The sequence below is a fragment of the Chaetodon trifascialis genome, chromosome 13 (genome assembly GCF_039877785.1).
Source record: "Chaetodon trifascialis isolate fChaTrf1 chromosome 13, fChaTrf1.hap1, whole genome shotgun sequence".
Classification (NCBI taxonomy): domain Eukaryota; kingdom Metazoa; phylum Chordata; class Actinopteri; order Chaetodontiformes; family Chaetodontidae; genus Chaetodon; species Chaetodon trifascialis.
The window spans coordinates 19,406,731-19,421,698 of NC_092068.1; the positions used below are offsets into that span (position 1 = coordinate 19,406,731).

General features: G+C 42.6%; 1 protein-coding gene across 4 annotated transcripts in view; it reads left to right on the plus strand.

The window, feature by feature from the left end:
* Positions 1-8,206, plus strand: part of ccser2a (coiled-coil serine-rich protein 2a) — a 49,438-nt gene extending 41,232 nt beyond the window's left edge. For 3 of the 4 annotated variants that reach the window (XM_070977414.1, XM_070977411.1, XM_070977412.1), the window contains one exon: positions 2,863-8,206. In XM_070977414.1, coding sequence (XP_070833515.1) covers positions 2,863-2,954 — 92 coding nt within the window. In that variant the 3' untranslated portion in view covers positions 2,955-8,206. The remainder of the gene's footprint in view (positions 1-2,862) is intronic. The other variant, XM_070977413.1, reaches the window with a different exon arrangement.
* The last annotated feature ends 6,762 nt before the right edge of the window (positions 8,207-14,968 follow it).

Genomic DNA, 14,968 nt, shown 5'->3' on the forward strand with positions numbered 1-14,968 from the left:
CTCTACATCTGTGTGTGCATGCTTATTTTTTTCCTCTCGAGTTTTTGAACTTGTGTATCTTTACTTGAAATTTTGGTCTGCCTTCTTAATGGAGGTCACAGCGATGCTGTTTTAGTTTTCATATTTTTCATCTTTCATTTCCATGTTCTTGTTGAATTATTTAGGACTGTTTTACCTTGTTTTTGTGCTTTAGGTGTTCTCAGTTTTACATTGGTGTCTTTTTAATTTGTTCCATCCTGTCAGATTAAGTATATGAGAACTGTTACGCATGCATTGGTAAATCTCTCTGTGTGGATTTTTTCTATATTTTATTCATCGAACAGGTGCTTCATTATTCTAGGTGTTCACCTCGAAGTGTTTTGTGTTTTTAAAGGAGCACTTAACATTTAAGAATACCCCCGTGTTATTGGACGTGAATGGGTGTAATGGCTGTCCTGAGCAATCCGCTTCATTCTAACTCCCCTATCGAAAGCAATTGAACACATCAAGCAAAAGACAAATCTGCGTCATCACACGTCCTCTGACCTCACGCTATTTCCACGGCTTCAATTCAAAGACAATCTAAATCACCATTTTCGCAGACACCTATATGAAGTGATTCTACGAAACCTAAGATAGCTTTGAAATGGATTGCCACCATATTGCCACTCTCATCTGCTTATGTGCTGCAATCACATTCATTCGTCTTCTCACAGACATAATGCGGATTATTTCCATCCATATTCAGATTCTTGCATGTTGCTTTTCAAATCACACAGCCGTTTTTTGTGGTGAGAGAGGCTGGAGATGAGATTGGTTGTTGTGGGGCCCTGATATCTTCCAGGTGCCGCAAATTGGCACCTTTCTCCGTTCGACGGGTGTTTTTCTGTTGAAGTGATAGCTATCATCAGGGAGCTGAGATATTTACTTCTTGGCAGTGCAGTGGGGAGCGCAAAATGATTGCTGCTTATTATTAGCACTGTAGCAGACAGCTGTAGGTGCAAATAATCATTGACTGCGACCCCATACTCTAGATTCTGCATGTTGCTATCCATGTCAGAGGCCTCTTCCAGCTGGGTCAGCTATAAATATATGCACTCAGTGAAAACCTCGCAATCAGAGGTATCCTACATTACTGGTATTCTTACACTGACACAGACATTTCAGTTGGTATCTTCACCGTGAACCACGAAAAAATAGCACTAGGTCTGCATTTATTATGTTTCACTTTATAATTTTGAATATGAGATTCTATAATTATTGTCTCAACTTTTTGATGGTTTATTTAGTTGATTAACTTTGGCGACACCTAACACTGTGACATTGTAATTGTGGCTTTGAATAAAGTCCTTTGTGTATTTTTGAGTTATGGGAGTCAGTAGGGAGTCGTCGGACTGAACAGTATGTCAAAGCTAAAAAAAAGTCTTAGTAATATGCTTGTGATCTGAGTGGCAGTCCAATTAGAGTTATTCTGAGAAGCAAAAGAAAGGACGAGTTTTTAAAGTGCAACCTTTGAAATCTAAACAGCATTGCTTTGCTTGGCATGAGCAAAACATGCAACATCGAACTGAGAGGTGGACCAGGGTTTTGTAATTGGCTAATGGACGCATTGTGGCAGAGGACCAGGAGATGGAGCTGTGGCCTCGGACATTTACTCCCACTCACAACACAAATGACTGATGGTAGAGACAGGCAGAGCAGCTTGGTCTGCCCAGCTACATATTCATGTCCTCTGAGATCATTTTACTTTGAATTCACAGTGGGTACAATGCTGCTAAGACTGAGTTTAAGCTTTTTTGCGCTTCTGGATGTTCCAGGTGGGTTCAGGTTCTTTAGGTTCTGTTGTTCAAGCATCAGTGTGCCTCACAGGATCACTCTCAATCTAAGCAGGGTCGCATGAGAAATAATATAAAGGATTTTGTGTAGATCTCGAGGTCATAAAATATTCAGAAAAATGTACTCATATACTGTGTAAGATGTGTGATATGTAGCTCAGTATTGATTTTTTTCTGATCTGAATAACTCTTCTCTGCTGCCGGTTGTATGGACTACCACTGCTGCTACCGTTGCCTTCGTATTCTGCTGCTTATTTAGAAATGTTGTCCAACATAGTTGTTTGCAAAAAGTTATTATATTAAAATACACATATAGTGGTAACTCTTTTAAAAGCAAAATTGGAGTGAAGCTGTGACGCAGACAGTATCTAGAATCTGCAAAGTCATGATGAGTTTTTGTTGAGTCTGTGCTGGAGAGGTGTTCATTCAGCTCTTTTGAAGTCGTGGCTTGGAGTCGCTGTTGTAGGGTTGCATTGGATTGTGCAGGTGTTCATGATTTTTTGTTCACATTCTGGATGTCCCCTGATGGAGGACAACACCATTGTTGGTCTAAATTTCATGCGGTGTGCAGCTCAGCATGCTCTTACACTGGCAGGAGGCACCGTAGCTCTCGGTTTGAATGTTTTGAAGCCCGTCTGCAGCGGCGCTCACAAAATGACTCAAAAGACTTCAGTGGATTCCAGGAACTCACATGGCAAGGTTATTCTCCTCTGCTGTTTTTAAGTGCTGAATCAGGGCTTCCTCTGTGACTTTGCCTCCGCCATTGTAGAAATAGTTCAGCGACTGGTGGTGGAAAGGGGCTGTGATATTGAAGAGTAAATAAACAAGTCAAAGAAAGGCACATTTTTCAGGTGGTTTTTTCATTCACGATTTCCTGCGGCCACAAAATTTTCAAAAAGTCTGGATTCCACAGGGATTAAAGATAACCAAAAAAGGGAGAAATTTAAAATCCAGCCATTTCAGGAACATAGAAACAAGTCCTACCTCATTGTACACCGACTTTTCCTGTTTCTGAAACTTACTGATGTATTGTTTTTCTTCTCTGCAGCCTCAAATACTACAGCCTTTCAACCACTGCCTCAGAGAGCACCTCCACCAGGGAAGACGAGTAAAAACTCCCCCCACCGAGGGCCGCAGTGACCTCACAAGGAATACACCAAAGGAAGGAGCCCATATAGATGCTGACTGTCCGCTTCAAGACCCTATGGAATATGTGTGTGGGCCAGCAGTCCCAGACGAGCTGAGTCATCTTCTCAGCACCCACCTGCACCTCCCAGGCACTGTGGCTCCACAGGGGGTAAATGCCAGAGACAGTCCAGCATCAGCAGCTCAGCCTGCAACCCAGCGTGAGTGGAGGGCCCCCGCTGGGATACTGCAGAACTCTGTCACTCCTACATCTGCTGGTTCGGCTTCCCCTCGCATGCTGCAGCCTCCTCGCCTTCACAAGCGCGTGTCTCTCCCTGCACTCAAGCCAGGGGCCACTGGTGGCTTGGTTTCTCTAAAGCCTGGGTGTTCCTTAGGGCCTCTGGCTAACCGGACCAAGCAGCTACCCCCTCCATCCAGAGGCCTTCCCTGCTTTAACGGGGGACCCCAGGTGCAGCCTCGAAGTCTGTGTCGCACTACGCTGGTTCAGCCTCGCAGATCAGAGCCTTGCAGTGATCCACGGGGCATCAACTCCAGCCTGGAGGAGCATGACCAGCAGACGCTCAAAGACCCTGGGTCAGCCAAGATCCTGATCCCTGTGAATCGCTCATGCCTCCCCAAGCCAAAGATTCCCTGAGGAGCTTAAACCCACTCATCAAAACTCAGAACTAGAATCACTCTGACACTGATATTCATCCCCTTCTCTCTCCCGGCCATAACAACAGAGTGATTGTTTTACCGTTTGTGTCAAAGGAACATACACTGCGCTCATAAACCCACATGGACCATTCAGGGACTGCCTGTGTCGTTGACATTGGCAATGCGATTGCTGTACTGTTCCTAAATTAGCCTCTACAACTCCAGCCTGGCTGATTGATCGACTGACTGAGGATCTTATCTGCACAACAATCCATAGCGGTATATGACAGTTTTCAGATAGAGGGGAATTTGTGGAAGAAGAAGTTTACTAGCCTTGCACATGCGCATGAATGATGCAAGAAGACGAGTGTTACCATTCAGAGAAGTCAACTTGTGTTCTTTTGTAATACCCTCTGGCTATTATCACAGTTAAAAGTCCAAGTTCACTTGTCCTCACAAAGCTGTGCCCTCTGACACGCACGGACATTCGGTTTTAAACGTGGAGGTGACATGAATGTGACCTTTGCGGTGTAATAGAAAGCCCAGGGGAAGATGGAGACAAAACAAGAAGTGGGAAAGAGAGAAAAACACACTAATAAAATAACGGTAGAAGTAGAATGGGGACTAGAGCCTGGAAAGCAAATTTGTCAAAGTGCTCTGCAGCTGTCACATCCAGAATGAAAATATGTGTTTGTGTAAGTGTGAATGTGAGAGATGAGAGACATACGTAGACGTGAGGGACAAAGAGGAAAGCAGCTCCACACTGAAGGCGCATACATGTCTCTTCTTTACTTTGCTACACTTACATCCCGAGTGAACTTTTGAACCCGGCACACATTAGCAGAAGGGGTCGCAGACCCTCTGTGTAAATGCAACTCTAATGGAAATATAGGCTGTTAAAAAAAGAACAGTGCTGCTGATGGAGATATAATCAGGAGAAACAATACACAAGTGACGAATTACCTTTCATAATGTAGCGGAAAACTTAAGCACTTAAGTGTGCTCAGGTACAAAGTAGGCTCACTCATCCATGTGCAAATAGACACAAAGTACTGTGCCTACTTTGTGCATTTTTAGATAGAAAACAGTGTAGAATAACAGGATGTGTGATGATGAGGGGACAGCATGTATCAAATCTAATTAAAGTCTTACAGTCTTATAATCCTTACTTTAAGACAAACACAGGCAGTACAAAACAGTCTGCCCATAATGGGAGGAAGTGTCACTTCCAGTACAAAGAAGTCTGTTGCAAAAAGGTTAAAAACTGGAAAAAACCCCCCATAAAACTAAAAACGAGCCATCTGCTTCACTTGATGACATCATAAGGTGATGTAAGAAAATGTAACAAGTCAAATTCAGGTTGAAAAGAGTGGCGCTTGATTTGAGAAGTCAATTAAATAACTTGTCAAGAGGGACATTTGATCTGTCTCCCTCAATGACCCACACATGTAAGCATCAGCTAACAGAGGTTGATTAGATGCTGCTGCGGGGTGTGTGCGTGTGTGTATGTGTGTCTGAGCTCTTCTCGCACCCCCCTCCACCACCCCCCTCACCCTCCTCTCGCTCCCTTGCACATTTCTTTGGGAACATCAAAGGTATTAGCGTGGTATTTTCAGGTAGGGAGCCTTCAGGGCTTTAGTGGTGCTTCTGCGGGAGTTTTGGAGAATTGTGTTTATCTCTTCTTTGCTGAGCTCTTTTGCAGTCAAACGCTCTCGAAATGTCCCCGAACGGAGAGCAGTAGTGTGTTAAAAAGGCCTTCTGACAGCAACTCTGCTCTCTTCTCTGTCACGCCGCGTGACCGCTTGGTGTACGCCCCTGGCACTGTCCGGTCTACTGCGTCCAATAATGCACCCTACATAGAGTGAGACAGAGAGAGAGAGAGAGAGAGAGAGAGAGAGAGAGAGAGAGAGACACACGCACACACATCACACACATATACATCTGGACACACAAGCACGGGAACTCTGACAAAACTCAAAGAGACACGAAACTCAGAGGGAGCACGTACACCAGTTCTCATTTCCCAGTAGCTGCACAAACACACTTTGAATTCTATAACAAAGTGCACAAAGGTGTGTTTATATTGTTTTGGTAGCTCTCCGAGTACACATTGATCCATCTGTCCGCTGTAGCCAAAAGAAGATGGCCGGCTCTAGATTACCCTGGAAACGGGCAGAGGCCTGCGTGTTTGTGAGTGTGGATCCATGTGGCTGATGAAACATGTTTACCTGTTGGATTGTACAACATTGTGCCGACCAGCCAAGAAGTCAGCAGTGCTGTGCGAAGCCAAGAAAAAAAAACAACATCTCTTTTAATGAAACACAGAGACAGAAATGCACAGAGGATGTGGAAGATGCGCAGAGAGGGAGGCAAAGAGTACGAGATGCAGAGATGAAATAGCGACGATCAGGAAAATCTGTTTCTGGCAGACTTTCCTGCTCATGAACGTTTGTCTATAAAATGTCGTGAAGGTGTGTGTAAGAGAGGAGAGGGAGACAGAATACATAGCATGTTTGTTTGTTTGTGTGCACTGTGGTCCAGAGAATAGCCCGATCCCCTCAGCTGTGTCACTCACTGCTTAGTAATGCCAAACAGGAAATCAATGTTGCCCACTGTGTACGTTTGTGTGTCTGTGTGTGTGTGTCTCCAGACAATTGTGGCTGCCAGTGTTTCTCTCTTGGAAGTGTGTGTGTGTGTATGTGTGTGTGTGCGTGTGTGAGAGAGAGAGAGAGAGAGAGCGAGAGAGAGAGAGAGAGAAAGAGATGTGTCTGCCCACAGGCCAAAGCCAAACCCATGCCAGGGAAAGCAGGGCAGTGCCATCCTTCTCTCCCCGTGCTGTATTCCCCGTCTCCAAATCAATGTCCTGGCTCAGTTTAGCAGTCAAGCCGATCAGTCTTGCTAGCCATGCTATAACAAAACCACAACTGGGCTGAAAACTCTGCAGCAGCTTGGATCAATTCTGATGCAGGATGTTGATTCACTTTATTTTGCGAGCACACAAATTATTAAGCTGCATTGCACAACAGGGAAAAAAATTACCAAAGAACCCTGGGTGTTCGATATTGTTACCGTGAATGACACAGGACTGCATTTTCGGCACCTTGTACACGTTATCTATTTATGAAGATTGCAATACATTGAACATCAACTGAAACACATTACTTGACTTGTAACCAGGTAATCCATCGATGTTTAGAACATATAGTAGAGTTACTGCAGAAAAAAGAGGGACGTTTGCCGTTTCAAGCTTTCAGTTTTACTTTAAAGCTGCTGTATTCTATATATTTATAGTAACCATGGATCAAATAACTGTGTATGTCAAGGGAGTCACTTGTAGTGATAAGAAATATTGGACTTGAATTATTCTGGTGAACACATACAGTACATGGCTCCCAGTGAACGCTAGTGCTGTTACTCATCAGCTGAATGAGTAAATGCTGTAAGCCTCAGTTTACTTTACAGGTGGATTATGCATAATGGTGTTTGCTGCTTCTGAGTGGCCAGAAATGCACTTCATGCAGGTTTACAACCATCATTGGGGCAGCTGTTTTCTAGCCACCTCTACCTGCTCCTGATGATGGTTTTAAAGTGAAATCCACAGCTTGAAGCCCCAAATAAGCCTTTGTCTATTTTTGAGTAACTCTGCTCTTATACTTGACTTGTGTTTTAGTATCTTTATTGTCAACAGCAACAGACACGGTACAGTCCATTGATGTACTTTTATAGCAGTTTCAAATCCACCTCTCAAATGTTGCAGTTGTCATTTTCATCTTAGCTGAATTTCCATTTTGTTGTTAAAGTGTTCGCAGACAAAACTCTGTATTGTAGCTGTTCATATTTTCCTCCCATAATAGGCAAGGTCACCGTATTTATCGCTGCATAATCTCCAATATCAGCTGCTTGCAGTTGTTCAGCACTGTCCCCAGTATACTGTGCAATATTATTGAAAGAAAAAGATGAAGGAACGCTACACTATATTTTAAGCGTCCTTTTATGCAAATAAAAAAAGCAAATAAAGCTTTTAAAGATTCTACTCTGAAGCACTTTAAATGATGTTAGTTGTTGATGCTGAATGAACTGGATTTAGAGGCTACATGGAATCCATTTGGTTTGACAGTATCAGGTCTGATTTCTCGTATTCTTTCTTCTTTCCCGGTCTGTCTCTGTTTGCAACGTCACATTTTTCTAGGAGGCCGTGTGAGACAGTAGTAAAAGTCGAGCCAGACATCTTGATGATGGTGTTTTGGCTAATCTTCTGTGGGAGCTTTGCCACCATGTCGTCCACTCAAAGTGCTTGCATGTTAGACCAATAACCTCCACCTTAAATGCTTAACTGTAGGTCGACAGCGAAATATCAGAGCGGGAGGTGGCGCTGCGCCATCAGTGAGAGGCCACAGGTGAAAACACTGGGTCCTATCTTGGGAGGTACCACCTTGACAGACAGTGTTATTCATTGATCTGGATTGTAGACCTTCGCCAACGCTTACACACACCAACAAAGCTGCTGATCTCAGTTCAAGATGAAAGAGGAAACTCATTCTCAGTTTGTTTTCATTGTTTTCACTGTCTACTGGTTGTATTTCTGTGGAAATAAAGTATGATTGTGAAACACATGTATTAAATCTGACAGTTTTTCTTTTACCTGTAGAATAATTATCACCTCTTTCTTGTAGAACAGTCTCTTAATTCTGCTTAATAACAACAAACTTCAAAGGGTCACTAAATTAAGCAGCGTTCAGGCCCCTCAGAGGCTGCTTTGAGGACTTCAAGTAGCACAGCTGTACAGAGATGAGGAGTGCAGCTGCCCACAATTCATTTTGACAAAACATGAAATATGACGTAGATAGACTTCGACTTGGATACGACTCTATTGTGTTGCCTTGACAGGAAATGTCTCAAAGCGGAGGCATTTCCCTTTCTGTGGAATAAATTAAACTAAGCAGCATTACTCATCTCTGTTCATTACAACCCATGCAGCCTCTGTACACCTTGCATATAGTGCACTTACTAATGAGGTTACGCGCTCTGGAAGCGATGGGTGGATAACAGCCTGCCAAGCAGTAGCGTGACACTGTCATTAACTTGGAAACGTGGGAGATGGAGTGCAAAAGGTTTTGTCTTGAAAGGAATCCGAGCTCTTTTATCATAAATTCAAAGATTTCCACTGTTGTAATGCGAGAGTGCTGCAGGTTGCTGCAGTAATTTTATGGATAATACTGAGGAAAGTGCACATTCTTGTGTGACATAAAAAATGAAATATTGTACAATAGGTTCTCTTCAATTATGCAAATTTTTACTACGAACTCATCTAACAGCAATGTGGTAAAACCCTTAACATTCACTTTTTCCTTTTTATTTGCTCTTAAGTTGCCTTAAGGTTAGGAAAATCATATTTTTCCACCCTGTCTGACAGTATGACATTTATATTCTGAATTATAGCACTGGAGCTCGGTTTACGCTGAGTCAAATGTTTAAAAACCTACTTGATTTATTTATGACTGTGTCATTCAGTGAAACTGAAATATTGTAGGTTTTTTTTGGACATCGTGTTATACAAATTTCCTCCAAATCCAGTGTGACATATTTAGTATCACTGGACTTTTTAAGCCTCCAATAGAAAATGAATTCTCTCCAGGGCAACAAGCTGCTTTTTTTTGCACATAAGCAGTAACCCTTAGTGCTCCTCCAGATCTGTGAGTGGACTTTGATGTGTTCAATGTGTGAAATTGGCCTTTAAGAGGCTAACACTACACATTATTTAACCAGGATGAATAGATTGATATTGTTATCGTATTGATGTTATTGATTAGTTACTCAACACACATACTGGAAGGGCAATAAAAACAAATAGATATAAAACAATAAGTTAAATCATTAAAAACATGGCCTCCTGACCCAGACAGCCGAAATTGACGTCACGAACGCGGGAAACAGTCATTTAAATAATCGAACAACCAATCAGATGGGACCAACTCCTCCACGTGACCAACCCCGCCGGCCGGACTTTACATCAAACGCGTTGTTTTTGAAATGGAAGTTTATGTAAGCCGTTTGTTTGTTTGTGTTTACGTATTTTTTATTTTTTATTTTTGTTCAGCTAGCCGCGCTGTTAACCTGCCAGCAGTTACAGCTCATAAACACGGACGCAAACAAACTGCCAACTTGTGGTTTCAAGAGACTTTGTGGACAAATGACTAATTATTTCAGCTCTGGCCTCAAAAGGAACCTCGAGCTGGACGCAGACCGTCTGATGCGGCTTTGGACCAGACCCAGTCCGGAATCCAGTAAGTCCAGTTTGTGCTGTTTGCGCTGGTTGTTGTGGGCTCATGTCTCGGCTGTCGTGTTGCTCTGCTTGCTGATGCTCTCATGAATGCATGTGCAGTATTTCTGCTGAATTATCTTCTTGTGCTGGCCAATGTTTCTTCAGGGTTGCTGTCTTGGTTGTTGTGCCTTTTTCTGCTTTAATGTTGTTAAATGACTTGAAATATGAGCGCTCATTATTTGAGTATCATAAATGTTGTGGAGAATTGGTTTTGAGGCATATTTACCCCTTGATTGGATTGTTGTTGTTTGGAGGGATTTTCCCATTGGCTCGCTGCAAACTTGGCTGAAGATAATTATGTAAATTGGCTTTGGAAATGTAAACATTGTCGTTGTCTTGCACATGGCTCAATGACATGGTTAATTCCCTGTAATATTGGCCTCATGGCGCACTCAACATTGCTTTTGTCATGCATGAGATATGTGGTCACATACACTTTTTTCCACACACTTAAAATGCAGCAAAGCATTGGAAGAGAAATATTCCTGCTCAAATCAAAAGGTTTAATGTCACAGCTTGCTTTGCTATTCTTCATATCATAATTACATTTCTTGCTGTTTACTGCCGCTGCACTCATTGCTAACCTTAAGCCTTAAAGTGTCATGGCGTTGTCTGCTCAGGGCCTTGATTATTTATTTGTGAGTTTATTACACTTGACTTAGTGTTATTTCCTCTTTAGCTTGTAGTTCATTCACATTTCTTCATAGTTTGAAGTGGCCCACATGGGACTGAGGACATGTTGGCTGGTGCTGGTCTCTGTGGTGCTCAGCTTGCTTTAGATTTCTAAGTGTTCACATGTTAAATCCTTTCAGTGTGAGTTATGTGACTGTATGCCACAGCGCAGCCCTCTGGGGTTAACCAGGGACTAAGCAGTTTCTATATTTGCAAAAAACAAAGTGTGTTTTACTACTAGCAGTTGCTTCATGATGCTTCAGGGTTTGCTTTTGGAGAAGAATCATTGTCACATATAAAGCTGAACATGACTCGCTTACTGGCAACAAAGTAAAACTCAAAGGCAACGTTTAGTGTGTGTGTGTGTGTGTGTTTAATTTTTGCAAGATCAGATGTGCCTTGTTGTTTCCTTTCTGCTATCAGCTTGTATCATATGGGCTAATGTTGCCATGCTCATTGCTCATATTGTCACAGTAACCTGTAAAGGTCCAGTGTGTAGGATATATGGGGATCTATTGGCAGAGACTGACATAAAATTCATAGTTTTCATTTGTGTATTATCACCTTAAAATAAGAATTGTTGTGGTTTTGTTGTCTTAGAATGAGCTCTTTGTGTCTACAGAGGGATCGGGTCCGTGTTTCTATGGTAGCCCAGACTGGACAAATCAAACACTGGCTTCTAGAGTGCACCTTTTGCCCTTTTTTTGGGGGGGGGGGGGAGTTTCACAGCCGCCGTAGGTTCTCTTACGCTCTTGGAGAGGGGAGGGTGAGGTGAGGGGTATGCAGAATCTGACGCACTTTGTCTCATGATCAGTTTAGTCAGATGATGACCTCAACAATGGCCGCACTCATTAAGTGTATGGCATTGGCAATGTGAAATAGCACCTCTGAGTTTTCTCTCTAAAGGTCAAGGCTTTATTTCATCTTATTAAGTTTTTATGTGGAGGTGGTCTTTGTTTCAGATGAGGTGACTCACCTCTGGTATAAAAAAAACTCATGGCACTCTAACTGTTCTGTTGAGTGGCTGATAAACATAGTTGTTGCTGCACTATTTTGAGGTGGGTATTCTGAAAATGTTTTGGCCATTGTTGCTGTGACTGAACACAGTGTGCACAGCGGTGAGTGGTGCATAAAAGGTAAACAGGACGCTGTTAATGGTAACTGTACAGTATGTGATTTTAATCCCTGGCGTGTTGTAGCAGGGTTAATGTACGGCCTAGGCTTGGTTAAATGAGTAGTTTCATGGTGTACTTGATTAAGTTGCAGAACGCCTTTGCTGAGGGCAAAGCTGACAGCTGTTATTCTGCACCTCAGTCATTTTTAACAGTTTGAGCAATAATACGGCACGTTGTCTGTACAATCCTAATAAGTTGGGCTGCTGTTTAAAACATGCATAAAAACATAATGGACCAATTTGCAAACCAACTGTGTTTACTTACAACAGTTTTATGAAATGTCCTTTATCCAATCATGTGTTCACAAAGTGGTGAACCTCGCTTCATCCTCGCTTGTGAACGACTGAGCCTTTTCATGATGCCCCTTTCATACCCAGTCATGATACTATCACCTGTTACCAGTGAACCTGTTTACCTGTGGAATGTCCCAAACAGGTGTTTTTGGAGCGTTCCACATCTTTCCAGTCTTTAGTTGCTCCTGTCTCAGCTTTTTTGAAACATGTTACTGACATCAAATTCATAATCAGCATAGTTTTACAAAAATCAATGAAGCTGATGAGGAACATCAAAAACATCAAACATTAACTATATTGTCTTTGGCACAGTGGCACAGTGGAAACACTGTCGCCTCACAGCTAGAAGGTCCCGGTTCGATTCCCGCTGTGGGGCGCTGGGGGCGTGTCCTCCACCATGCCTTCGGTGCCTGCTGCTCGAGGAAAGGAGCCTTTCTGTGTGGAGTTTGCATGTTCTCCCCATGTTCACCTGGGGTATCCTCCATAAAAATACCCCCACTAAAAACATGCAAGAAGATCACCACCTGACCAATGGTGACAACAAAAGAATAGGGTCCCCGGGCGCCGCTGTCGGCTGGCGGCCCACTGCTCCTGGTCTGCCGCAGAGGAAGGACTTCCAGGATGGGTTAAAAGTGGAGAAAGAATTTCACTTGCAGGGCGTGTGCAATCCCCTCCTGTAACTCTCTGTGATGAATAAAGGTGATTTCTTCTTCATCTTCTTTGTGCTATTTTCATTGAATTTATGTCAAAAAGGCTAGCAAGTTATCATATGTTGTTTTATTAATTTCTCTATCTATCTTTATTAGAATCAGAGTCGTGGATATCACAGGTTCCCGTGTTCTTCATTAACTCTGCTTGTTGTTTGCAGGCTCCTCTTTCTGCCATCTGAGGTGTGTGGGAAGTAGCTTTAGTGCAAGTAGAGTTCACTGCATTTTCACATGTGGTTCTTTAAGATGTGGTATTTTGTTTTTTGGGCCTGTTTTGAACAAACAAAACTGGAATTCATCTTGAAAATACATCACATTAAAGACTTTACATCTAGCCCACTCCTCTGAGTTGTCACTGTTGATTCACGTGCTCTGCCCCACAGAGATGATTAAAACAAAACAAACAGATGTTTGCGCCAGCTGATCTTTTAATTAAGGATTTGTTTGTATTTTGAGCTCATCCTGTTCATCCACCTCATTGGCACTGTTCCTTAAAATGTTGAACCTGCTGTGACAGAGTGCAGGAGAGTTTCTTGAACAGTTAATCAGTGACAAAGGCACAGAGGGCCTTTGTGTATTTGGCTTGTGTTTTGTTTTCAGGCAGAGAGTTTCTGCCACCAGGGTACCCGGCCACTTCTCTTGAAGGAGAAATGCAGGCCTCGTTCTCCTCCTCCGGCAATACTTTCAAATATTCACAAACGCTGCAGGCGAGACGGCTTAAGTTGAGTGTTGACGGAAGGTGTGTGGGGAAAACACAACACTGGAGTTTGCACTGTGGGATGGCAAAGGAATATGACCATAATTGGATCCCCTGACAGCTGTTTGACTTCTACCTCCTCGAGGACAGGACCCACGCACTCTGATGCTTTAATTCACACACACATGCTCATTGTTATGCATAGCTGTCCCGATCATTTTGAACTACACAGCGGTGATCACCTTTAATGACCTACAGATCACCCGTCTACCATTTCAGAGTGCCTGCTGTCAAGGCTTTTGTTCTCTTTGCAAGATGGCAAGTAAAAAAATGATGTGCAGGGTGGTTTAGGTCTGTGTGGGTCCTGTTTCTAACACTGTAGTTTTTGTACCCATGTCTGAAGTTTAAACATGTTTAGAGAAAGGTCTGTAAGACCTCTTTTATTTTCAAATTTGGGACAGTTTCGCATTTATTGGATAGAAAACAGAGCTGACAAGAAATAAGGAGCGCTGGAGATCTATATGTTGTATATACATATGCAGCATACTGTAGCATCGAAAAGGCCTCAGCACCTTATCTAATGTAGGAAATACCAAAATAACAACACTTAATGAGAAAGGATAAACTGTGAAGTAAATGTGATGCCAATCACATTAATTGACATCTTAGAGAGCTATTTGTCAAGCTGCAGGAGGCGATATGGAGACATGTCCTTGTTAATATGACTGATCTCCTGTTTCTGGTGCAGGTTGCTTGTGTTTGGCTCGCCGTCATCATTTTTATTTTATTTATTCATTTTGGCAGGATGCACCTACAATTGGGCACAGATGATTTTGAGCTCTGTTAATTATCTCATGTGTTTGTGAAAACTTGCATATCAAAGAGTCGAGTGCCAGACCTCTTTTATACCGGTCTGACACTCCGTTAACAAAAGCGACTAATTGGCATTCAGACTAACATAAGTCAGCATTTGTTGCTCTGCTGAAGTATCTGTGATTACATTAATTGAATGTAAAATACTGACTCTTTGGACACTTTGGAGAAAGTTATGAACACAACAGTGTCTTGTCACCTTGTTTAGCCGACAGTTTCCTATTTACATATCCGGCAGACAGACAGCAGATCAGGATTCAGTTGCAGTCATGTTTCTGTCCACCTGACAAATGGAAATATCTGACTCTTTAGTTGCTAATGCTCTCTTTACTTTGTCTGTTTGGCATTTGGTACCCGATTTTTTATTTTTTTTTTCCCTGAGAAAACTACCTGGTGAGGCTGAAAACATTGTCGATGAGAACAAATAGAGTGTGTTCACATTATTTTGTCCACCCACCTGTTTCCATGGTAGAAGTGAAGACTGTGGCAGGTGACAAAGGAAATGGCTCACGGAGCTCAAGGAGCCCAGTTTTTTTCTTCTCCTTCTTCTTCTTACAACATACAAGAGAACATGTATGACCACTGTTGATGAAGTCACACGCAGAGAGATATGCAGAGAAGAAGCACTCTGGA